The sequence below is a fragment of the Cynara cardunculus genome, assembly GCF_001531365.2.
Source record: "Cynara cardunculus var. scolymus isolate 2C chromosome LG 10, CcrdV1, whole genome shotgun sequence".
NCBI lineage: Eukaryota > Viridiplantae > Streptophyta > Magnoliopsida > Asterales > Asteraceae > Cynara > Cynara cardunculus.
The window spans coordinates 5,578,116-5,589,754 of record NC_037537.1 but is presented as its reverse complement, the minus strand read 5'-3'; the positions used below and the strand labels follow the sequence as shown (position 1 = coordinate 5,589,754).

The 11,639-nt window shown below is 37.5% G+C and overlaps 1 protein-coding gene across 2 annotated transcripts; it reads right to left on the bottom strand.

The window, feature by feature from the left end:
- Positions 1-2,277: 2,277 nt before the first annotated feature.
- LOC112519473 (organic cation/carnitine transporter 7) lies at positions 2,278-11,254 on the bottom strand. Of its 2 annotated transcripts, XM_025127615.1 has the most exons (7): positions 11,148-11,254; positions 9,020-9,237; positions 7,471-7,739; positions 5,946-6,183; positions 4,431-4,959; positions 3,639-3,841; positions 2,278-2,752 (listed from the first exon to the last, which is right to left on the bottom strand). In XM_025127615.1, the coding sequence occupies exons 2-7, from the start codon at positions 9,080-9,082 to the stop codon at positions 2,501-2,503; spliced, it is 1,554 nt and encodes a 517-aa protein (XP_024983383.1). In that variant the 5' UTR covers positions 9,083-9,237; positions 11,148-11,254; the 3' UTR covers positions 2,278-2,500. The 2 variants fall into 2 exon arrangements, with proteins under 2 accessions (XP_024983383.1, XP_024983384.1); XM_025127616.1 differs by lacking the exon at positions 9,020-9,237 and having other exon boundaries at positions 11,148-11,201.
- Between the last annotated feature and the right edge of the window lie 385 nt (positions 11,255-11,639).

Sequence of the window (11,639 nt, the reverse complement as noted above, 5' to 3'; positions counted from 1 at the left end):
TTGGTTACACACTGAATCTTAGCAAATAAGAAAAGATATACTGTAGAGAAGAGTTCTTTTACTTAAGCTCAAAAATGCTCAAAGTAAGAATTAGGTTAAGAGAGTGTGTTGCGCGCACACTCTGCATGAAGAAGAAACATTTCTATTTATACCCATTGCATTAAATACACATTTAACGCAATATGGTAGGGTTAGAGTGCGTGTCAAGCCTTAAGAGGAAGACTTGTCCTTTGCTACAGTGAATAGTACAAAAAGCCTATTCATGAGCAGACATCCTGGGTAACAGAGTCAACTAGTCGGCTCCGTAGCGTACTAACATTTAGAAAGAGTACGGGTTTGTCCTTTGTGTGTATAAGGACAAGACAACAACAATCGTGCATGGCAAGCTTCCTTTGATCGCTGAATGCTGATAACCTGGAGGTCTCTTCAGCATTCACTTAGACTTGAGCAGTCTTCACACATATGTAGACAAGCTTGTAATCACTGAGTACCGCTTCAGATCACGTACTCGTCAGTCTCTAATCTTCAGTTTCGGTCTTCGACATTGGCTGAAGATTCTTTGGTGTGAGTGTTGTTTTCTTGGAAGTATCGCTGTCGCTGATTTGAATTACCATACAAGCTCTTCAACGATCACTGAACAGGCTCAGTGAAGATCGCTGGAACTAAAAAGACAGAAACATAAATACTTCGTATAAGTGAAAAGGGATTATCATCAAATCACTGAGAGAGAGGATCAACAATATTTTCTATATAAAGAACACAATCTTGAGTGCTAGGGGTTAGAGGAAGAAGGAACTACAAGGGACAAGAGTATACACAAGGAAAACATAGAATATAGATTCTCAAGTTCGGGATTAAGGTGAAGTCTGATAGAACTCGATTCTATTTAGAGTCGTTGTATCCTGGTAAATCGACCTGCGGTTAGGGGCAAATCGGTTTTAAAGAAACCATGTCCAACACAGGCCTCGACTCAATACTCGGTTATGTTTCCAACTTTCTTTAATTTAGTTTATAACTTTATTTTGGTGAAACTATTTTGCAACACTTTCTAGTATACGTTTTGTTATCATCAAGTCATAAGATATTGTTGAGTCATAGTTAGAATGAAGATCTGATGATAAAAAAAATATTGATAAAATACTTGTTGATATTAGGTTAAGTTTGTATTATGCCATATTGTTATTTATAGGTACCGCCACTAACTAGTCGTTGACACTAAAGGTTCAACCATTGAAGTTTTGTTGTTGATACTAAAGCTCATCCCTTGAAGGGTGATCAATCGAGGCATTAATAGGCAAAGGTGTTAAAAGGTCAAATCTAAGAAGGTCATCTGACATCTAAGGACCTTATGTTGATGATTTGATGACACGATTCAAGATTAGTGCATGTGTGCCGAATAACTAATGAAGATATCGGTGTGGAAAGTCTATAACTTGATCAACAAATATGAATTGACAACCATCGATGGGTCTTGATCAACTGATGGACCCACAGACAAATGGGCAAACTATAGTCGTTAAAGCCAGTAACTTGATGTCCTATCAAGGAAGATTTTGTTTTTTTTCAACAGATAAATAAAAGTACATGTCTCATACACGTTAAAAGTAGCATACAAGGACAGGAAGTCAACTCGATAAGTCAACAAAAAGGCGAACATTTAATAAATCACAATGTAACATCCCTAAAATTTGAAAATAGTAGGCAACCATAGAGAACGGAGTTTATGATGCTTTTTATGTAAAATCTATGCTTGCTTGACCTAGACATATTCTCATATATTGGGATCTTGTATCGGATTCACATCCCAAAACAATATATATTTTCCCCCTCGATTTCTTGGATCTCCGAAAGGTCTTGACTTTGTCTAAAAATTGTATATTTCCTTCTTCAATGGTGTCGACGATTGTTTTATAATTTAACGTTCTTTATTTAATGGAATGTCTGTTTTATATAATAAGAAATTTTAATTAGTAATGAATAATATAATTTAGCATAAACATATAAATACAAATGTTGATATAATTTGTAAATAAAGGCATTATTTGAAAGTTCATATGTTTTATCTAATCCATTAAAAAACAATGTTTGTTTGTAACATAATTAAATTTTGCATAACGGATTGAATATCCTAAGTTAATAAAATAAAATTTAAATTTTGCAACAAATTTACCCATTGGCAGATTATAACTGGTCAAAAGACATTTTACCCACCTCTAGACGCTAGTTAGAACACTATTAAAAGGGACAAATGCAAAAAAATTGCAAATTAGCAAAAAATAAAGGTAATTTTACATGTTAATTATACATATTAGCAAAAAAATAAAGGTAATTTTACAAACTTAGTCTTTGTTGAACATATTACAATATGAGATTATGAAATTGATGTATCCCAAGAGGGGTATGTGTGTGTGTGTTTTTTCCTACCATTCCTTTCCAAAGACATTGGTTCTACAAGACAACAATCTACTACCAAAGCTTCACAGGGGTCGATTGGGAATTTTTAAGCTGCTTCGGACGTAATCGCCTTCTCGGGAGCAGTAGAATCGGTGAGCTCACGACCACTTGTTTCGAATGGGAAAAGCAGTACACATACGCCTGAAGCAAAAATAACAAACTCGAACAGGAGGATGGCTGCGGTTTGATGACATCCATGAATCAAACCAACTGCCACCAGCGGACATACCATTCCGCCAATTCGTCCCACCGAGCTGCCGACGCCAACACCGGTTGTTCTCACTGATGTTGGGTATATCTACAATAACAGATCAAGAAAACCTAGTTGAATGTTCCGCTTCAATACTTTGTACTACAGTAACCAAACCAAACGAGGGCAGTATATCTCATCAGAGGTCATGGGGTCTGGGAGTGGGATATATGCAAGATCTGACCTCTAGACCAAGAAGTAGAATGGTTGTTTCCGTGTAAAACCCAGCGATACTTGTAGGACAATGTACATGGATTTCAAGTCAATAACCAAACCAAACCAAAGCATCCCAATATATCCCACCTTGACTCCCTGAGGTGGGGTCTGGGGTGCAGAGGCAGACCTACTAAGAAGACCCCAGGTGCACCTGCTCTACCGTCCAGCCGTAAGATTAGGGGTGCACCAACTTTAAATTGATGTGTTCCCCGGGTCATTAGGGATATGACCTTAAATGAGTTCTTAATTAAATCCATGACCTGCCTATTTTTTCTAAAAAATGGTTTTCTGCCCATGAGAAAGCCATGGATTTAATTAAAATCTCATTTAAGGTTGTATACCTAAAAATCCGTGTCCCCTAAGTTAACAATAAGTGGTTGCAGCCTACTATACGTTGCAAGTTCAAATTCCGTTGCCTTTTTTTGGTAACTGTAGCAGAAAAAGATGGAAAAGAAAGAAAAAAACGACTATCTAGGTGTTGCTAAAAAAACATTGCCAAGTCATTTTTATTGAAACCGTACTTTTTATAATTAATATTTGTTTCATTTTACATTATGCTAATTGGTTTGTGCACCCACTTAAAATTCCTGGGTGCGCCTCTGGGGACTGGCATGTAGACACACCTGACCTCTACCCCAGGAAATAGGGTGATTGGTTCAGTGAAGACCCCAACAATACTTGTATTACAATATATATGGATTCAAGTTAAAGGACTTGCCTCTGGAGCATATATGTAGACGACCGTGAAGGTTGTGGTGATGCATATTCGAGCCATAAATAGAAGACCAGTTGTTACGGCCTGAGGTTGATGGAATACCAATGGGAGCAAGAAAAGGCAACAGAGAAAGAACATTGTAGACATCGAGCCCTTACGACCAAGCTTATCGATGGTAAAAGCCGATATAAGAAGTCCCGGGAACTCTTGAAGCAAATCAAAGGTAAATGCACTCAGCCATCTTCCCAGGTGAATATAGAAACATATTAAACTGTGAAAACATTCCCATGATCAACATGGTATATAAAACAGAAATAAACCAAAAAAAAGTCAAACGGGCGCGGATTATCCCACCCGAATGTTGGGTCAGGGGTATGATGTACGCAACGCAGGCCAGACTTCTACCCCAAAAGAGTAGAGCAGCTATTTCTTTGAAGACCCAAGGCTTGTGAAAAGTGTGCGAAAATAGAGAAAGTTAGCCCAAAGAGTTTGACAAAGAAAATGTCATAAAAGGCAAGAAAAAAATGATAAATTTTTGAAAAGCTAGCTGTTATGGTATATAAAACTGAAATAGACCAAAAAAATATTCAAATGGGCCGAGTATACCCCGCACGAAGGTGGGGTGAGGGTTATGATGTACGCCAAAGGTTATAGTGACTGTTTCTATAAAGAACCACCCGGCTTGTGAAAAGTGTACGAGAAGAAAGAACCCAAAGGGTTTGACAAAAAGGACTTTAGATATGATAAATTTGGATAAATAGTTATGAAGCTAGTTTTTATGGCATATAAACATACCTGCGAAACTAGTAATGAAAACGTCTTTATAGCTAACCTCCTCGGAATGTGTAGCTTGTGATCCCGTCCGTACACAAGTGTTACTCCCATTGTGCAACTCAGTAGTAAGGAGAACTAGGCCATAATACGAGAAAGCGTTCCCAAAGAAAACAACCCATAAAAGTAGTGTTGGCTTTATTAGTTCAGGTGAAAAGAGCAGAGACATTGTTGAGACGTTTCTTTTACTATGGTCGATGATTTCAGGTTTTTCATCATCAAACTTAGTCTGGGAGAGTAGGTGTGCACCTTCTGGTTCAGTGGGCTTGCCATGTAACTCAATCTCGTGATCAGAAACGAGAATGCCAGGAGGAAGTGGCTGCCCATTAGTCTTGGCAACTCTCTCGAGTATTCTAAGTGCTTCACTCGTTCTCCCTTTCAAGCACAAATATCTCGGAGATTCAGGGACAACCCGGTAGAACACAAGCAGCAGTGATGAAGGAAGAGATGAGAATGCAAGTAACCATCTCCATCCCAAGGTTGGCATCACAAACTACAAAAGAATAAAACACATAGGAGTGAGTAATATTTTGTGATTCCTTTTTTGTTTAACTTACATGTTGCATACTTGCACACATTTGTATGTTAATATGCTACTTTGCTCACATGTCTCTTTGTATTTTTGTTTTTGTTTTGCAAGCCGAGGGTCTTCATGGAAACAGCCTCTCTACTTTTGGGGTAGAGGTGGTGTACGCATACACCCCAGACCCTACCTCTGTGTGGGATATATAGGGTTGGTTTGTTGTTGGGTTTTTAGTAGTTAGTAATAAACATCCTTTTGAAATTACTAATGGTTCGAGCTTCTACAACCAGGTCAAAGAAACCTTCTACCACACAACGAAAGAACACCAACATACGTGTGCATATATGCATACGTACATAAAATACAAAAGAGTAAAATATATAAGAGTTAGTTATTTTGACATTACTAATGGTTCAACCTTCTCCAAACATGTCCAAGAAACCTTCTATCACAAACAGCGAAAGGGCACCAACATATGTCTATATATGTACATGTACATAAATACATATATTGTATATACACATATATATGCATGTGTTTCTGCATATTAGCATATATGAATACATACATTATATATACACATATATGCATGTGTTTGTGCATATATGTATATACGTTTATGTTTCTGTGTGTGTGTGTTTGCATGTACATTGTTTCAATAGGCTTTGTTATCGACTTTGACCAAGTTTTACAGTTGGCTGAGCAGGCTAGAAACAATAACTAAAAGCAACATAACAAAATCAACATGTTTTCTCCTTTGTTCATACTCAAGGTAGTGTACCCATTCCAAATTTTATTCGAATCAAACGATCCGCAGCTGCCAATATGAAACTTCAATATGCATCAGATTCGGATTCAGGCTAGACATAATGTACTAGATTTTGGCTAAAAAAACTAATCTAAATATATCTATAAGAGTTAATATAGAAATTAGAAAATGATATAGGGAAGCATACCCATGCAACAGAAGCCTCAAAAATGGTGCCAACAGTCCAAAAGGCTGAAAACACAACCATCCAGGTGCCTCTGCTTGGAGCAGGAATAAACTCTAAAAACCAAGAAGAGAGTACAGGCCCGCCTCCCAGACCAACACCAACGAGACAACGAAGAATAATCAGGAAAGTGTAGTTAGGAGCTAAAGCACTAAGAAAACCCGCCACAGAAGTAACCATTGCAGTAATAAGGAATCCATTCCTGCAAGATAAAGAAGAGAATGAAATCAAAACTATAGAATGAAATCAAAACTATAAGGTATGTGTCGGAACCATCAATGGTAAGGTGATGAAATACATATAATATCGTTTAAAAAACTGATGATTAAGCCATTGATTCAGAATTAGAATAGAATCAAGGAGAAATTAAAGACGACGTGGGCTCCATTTCCATACAATCTAGACCTATAGGATTCTTTACTTATCCGTATCCATATCAGAAATTGAATTGTTTTAGGAAGTGGGTGCTTGGTTTCTTTAAGGAAATGGAAATGGGAATGAGTTTCGTTCCCCCCAATTTGTTGAGGAATGTTGTGATGTATATTCATCATTCTACTAGCAAATCAGAAGTAGATTTAGGGTTCTGCTATAACTAGCCGAATTCAAACAATTTCCTGGCTTTCGAGAGCCCAGTGCTCTCCCAAGGACTCTCACCCCAAGTGTTTATAAAACAAAATAGATACCCTCCTCACACTCACCGCCCATTATTTATATCTTTAATAACCTGCTTTAACTACTTGCACCACTGCCATAACCGCTTGTACATTTCTCCTACAGCCCATTCTTTTTGACAGGTTTGACTTCTTAACCCAACCTATTTTGATTTATTTAACCACAATCCCAGGGTATAACATGTTGCATCACCCAATATCTGGTAATGACCCATTTCATTGCATCAAACCAGGCACCATAATCATTTCCATTTCCATTCCCCACACCCTATTACGCCCAACTAAGCACCCCCCCCCCCCAAGGAGATATGCTAATATGCTTACTTCCCTGCACGTGTCATTTCAGTCTGTTCAGGCATGCCTGTTTTCCATAAGCCAAACCAAACAAGCAAAGTATATGACACCTGAAGGTGTGGTCCCGTGAGAGGGGGAGAATTATAATACCCAGTTTTCGTTATAATTGTTATGTGTTCCGTTTCCGTTCTTTATGTATATATAAGTATTTGTGCATTACTCACTTGTACAATAGCTTGAAATGTCTTGTACCTTGTATTGGAAATGAAAAGTATAATGGTAAATAAGGACCAAAGTTGTACAAGCTAACCTTGGTTTAGGACCAGATTGTAGTGAATTTGTCATATAGGAGTTAGTTTGTAAAAGGCCAAAGTTGGGGGTTTGTAAAGAAATTTCTTTTTCCAATAATTAAGCGCCTGGGAGGGGGGATATTATGGGGTCTCTTTTTGAAATTAATAATAGCAATGAAAGAGAGTTGGACGGAAAAGGATATACTATAATGACACAATGGAAAGGAACTATACCTCCTTCCATACTTATCTGAAACAACACCCCATGAATATGCTCCAACCAACATGCCAGCAAATACCACACTAGTTATCATGCTCTCTTCACGAGAGGAAAGATTCCATGCAGACTGAAGTGCAGGTCCGACAAAAGAAAGAAGCATCATCTCCATGGCTTCTGAAATCCAACCCATTCCTGCATAGGCAAGGACAAGAATTTGGAATTTCCCAAAGCCAACAGCTGCAAGTGCATCATCTACAGTGTAGGTTCGGGTCTCATCTTCCATCTAGCCAATCATTATAACAGACAATTTAATTCCAAAAGTTAGCCACGTAATATAAGAGGAACACTTTGTAGAGAAAAAAAATATCATGATGGACTTTAGATCAAATAAACCCACCCCTTTACGATGTAACAAATGTATGTAGTAATGTAGATGTAGAAAAACACATATATCAATGGAGATAGAAAGTGATCACTTATTTTTCTCCCAGAAACTTCTTAGATCTGCATTTTTTTCTCCCTCCCAGCAATTGATAGATGAGAACACAGGAAATGTGCAACTCCACTCAAAACGGGTATAGTGGACCCGACCCAAAATGAGTGGACATATGTGTATGAACATATCAATAATCATACTATGATAAAACATTTCTCAAAAACTTAACAAGGAAATATCCCCCCGTGCATCCAATATACAGATGGAATACAAAATTATTCCCATTTTCTAGTTTGTCCTCAAATAAATATTAGAAGCAGTCTCTGAGAGAATGCATCCAACTTATTAGTCTGAATCCAAAAAAAAAGAAATTGCTACCAAGTCAAACAAAAGGGTATCTAGACCTCTGGTAGATCAGCCCCAGGGAGGGTTAGAACCAGTGAACCACAAACAAATTAAGCAAAATTGACTATCGTATATTTATTTACATAATAGGAGTATAAGCTTCCCAAATGCATACATTATACATGGGGCATAATCAAGGAAGCACATTTCCAGATCCTAAACTAACAGACAAGTATCCGCCGCCATCAGGTATGTCTACTACATGATTGTACATCCCAAAGACTTTTCTTTTCACTTTTTAGTTATCGGTATGAGATAAAAATATTTCGGAAAAGAAACAAGAATTCCAAACTGCTTGTTTCATGGTTCTACAACTAAGAAATAGAAGACATGCCATAAATATGACAATTTGTGTATATCAAACATATTAGGCCAATATTCTGGGAGCAAAGAATCACCTTTGTCATGTCCATATGTTCAAATGTATAGTTGGTGCCAGTTGGGTTGTTTCTTGTTTGTGTTCTCTAAGAGTAAATATGAATATATTTAAACCATAACATTTCTCTTGAAACTTGATAAGGTTGTGGTCAATTAACAGTAGTTTTCTAGTTTACTAACCTAGACCAGACTAAGACACATTTTACACATAAAAAGGCTTGAACTATTTCCCTTGGTTTCATATAAGAGGTCCCTCCAAATATGTAGTATTCAATTTGCTCTCATGTTTGCCTCTAATACTAATTGTAAATAGGAATGGAGATGGATATTATGCATTAAATTACCATTTTTGTATCTGTGGTCCTTTTTTGGATTAGACTGGAAGAGGAACTGACATTCTTTCTCATAGTGGAGACTGGATGTACTTTTTATCCAAAGGCGTGGGAAACTTGGTGAGCCCTGGCCCTATTAGGGGCATCCCGGAATCAGGATGGAGAATCACAAGACTTCACTGCATGCTTGAAATATCGAGATGTTGCAGAATTCTAGTGGAGCCATTGAACTAGGCAATGAAAATTGAACATTTTAGCATTTAACTTGTAAGATGATAAAATGCAATAAAAGTGAAAAAAAAATTAAGTGAAATATAGAAGACTAAGAAAGAACAGAAAGGAAAAAAAAGTGGTGGAAGGAACAAAAGTTTAGTACTTTTATGCTATTATCTTAAGAATATATCCCTATATAGCTTCTGCTACCATATTAATTTATACTGTCCCAGCTTTTTTTATCTTTTACACTCTCTTCTCATGCTTTTTGCAGGGTTTGTTATGCCACTCAAAAAACTTCCACTGTCTCAAGCTCAAAGTTGTTAAATGCTCAAGGCGCACTTAGGAGCAACGGGGTCCCGGGGCCTAGGCGCAAGGAGCAGGTTTGAGGCGCAGGCCTCAGGAGCGTGAGGTGCGGGCCTCAGGAATTTGAGGTGCGGGCCTCAGGAATTTGAGGTGCATCTTATTAATATACACACACATGCACAGTTACACACAAGTTCCCAATGCAGCAACCAACAGTACTTTGATAGAGGCAGAAGGGTTTAAAGCGTGAGCCTTGAAGGAGAAGTTTTAAGCTCTGGCTATTTATAGAGAAGGAGGTGTGATGTTCTAAGGACTTGGTATTTAATATTAGGGTTTGACTTATGTCATCTATTTGATAACACCTTTTAAAAATCTAGGAGATGAGAAGATGAGAGAACTTATTTAATCTTAGGGTTTAACTGGGTATCTAGTAACTCTTTATGAGGCGCACCTAGGCCCACAAGGCACAGTGCCTTAGTGAGCCTCGACTTGAAAAAAGCCCAAGACCTTGAGTCTTATGAGCCTCAGAGCCTAGGCCCGCTTTTAACAATTATGCTCAAGCTCTTTACAATCTTGTCACAATCTTCTAAACCTTCAAATTTTCCTTTCTGGATATACTTTCTGTCTTTTTAAAAAGATTAAACTAAATTTTGCAGGCCAGCGGTATTCACTGAAACAACCTCTCTAGCCTTAGGGCTAGAGATAAGGTTTGCGAACATCCTATCCTCACCGGATCCTACTTCCGGGTGGGGTGGGATACACTGGGTTTGTTTGGTTTGGTTTAGTTCCATATTGACCAATGCATCTAAGAAAATAGCATTGAGCTTAGACATATATACGCTCTGTTGCCGAAAGGAGCAATATACACCTAAATAGATACACGTAAGGACACCATAGAGGCACCGATTGCTTCACAGTCAAGCTCTCATCCTCATGAATATTTAAAACTTAATCTGATAAGGTTCATACAAAGGCATCTATGATAGGAACCTTTTGCTGCACATCACGGTTGGTGGCAGAACCTTAATGAACCATGTTGAATGCAGCGTGCATGATATTAAGAACTTTTATTTATAGGGTTCTCCTCATCTCATGGAAACTACAACATTTTCTCTTAGCCACCAGCAGCGATGATAACAACATCCCAATGCCCAGAAGGTTTTCATTTCAAACCATTACTTGCTCATATCATTACAGAATAGGATTGATGGTGTAGACCTGAACGCACAACATTAATTTTTTGTCGTTTAAGCATACATTCTAAAAATGATGATAATTTTCATAGGATGGGAGTACCAATTTACGAATAAGGCCAAACCCACACCTAAAAACACCATAGGTCCCCAATTTCTTACGCCATTTATAGTCAAAGATCATACTCTAACCTGGAAAAATCCAGAAAAATAACAGCATTGAGATTTAAGTGAAATCATGAAAATGTAATAGCTTGCAAACAATGATCCAACAAATTGGGAAATAAACCCTAAATCAAAACAGGTTAACCGTTGCAAGAATATCCAGGTAAATTAAATCAAGAAGGTGTATACTAATGCTAATCAGATAGCCATATATGAAGCGAAAACAAAGATAAAAAGATGAATATTTTGCATAAAAATCGAACCTTGAGAGCAGAAAAGTAGCGAATGATATCAACGAAGGAGCAGGAGAAAATGTAGATTGATTTTTTATCTCTATTGACTTTGACGAGTCTCCATGCGTTTGTCAAAAGATGCGACCATCTACGACGTGAAACAACTTTTTATTTATGTTCTCCGTAGGTGGATGGCAAATGGACCTTGTGGTTTGTTCATCTTTGCAATTTAAACCCCTACAATTATGCGATTTCGATTCGGTCTAATTGATTTAGGTTGTAAAATATCGTCTAAATCCATAAATTAATTTAGCAAGAGTGGGTTGCGTCCACGTGAAACCATTTTGTTTTCATGAGATCCGTAAGACCTGATACTTGAAACATCACAGTAAAACATTGTGAAGATAAAAGAAATTTAAACCTTCACGGTGTTTGTTGTGAAGTTTCAAGTGTAAAAAAGTGGTCTTACGGGTCTCAAAAAAATAATCTGGTCTCATGTGATCCCAAGTCTAGCAAATGTAC

Coding starts and splice junctions, on each gene's coding strand:
- LOC112519473 (XM_025127615.1), bottom strand. CDS start 9,082: ATGAGAAAGAATGTCAGTTCCTCTTCCAGTCTAATCCAAAAAAGGACC. Junction 6,184..7,470: donor TCAGATAAGTATGGAAGGAG/GTATAGTTCCTT, acceptor TTTATCTTGCAG/GAATGGATTCCTTATTACTG. Junction 3,842..4,430: donor TTTCATTACTAGTTTCGCAG/GTATGTTTATAT, acceptor ATTTGCTTCAAG/AGTTCCCGGGACTTCTTATA.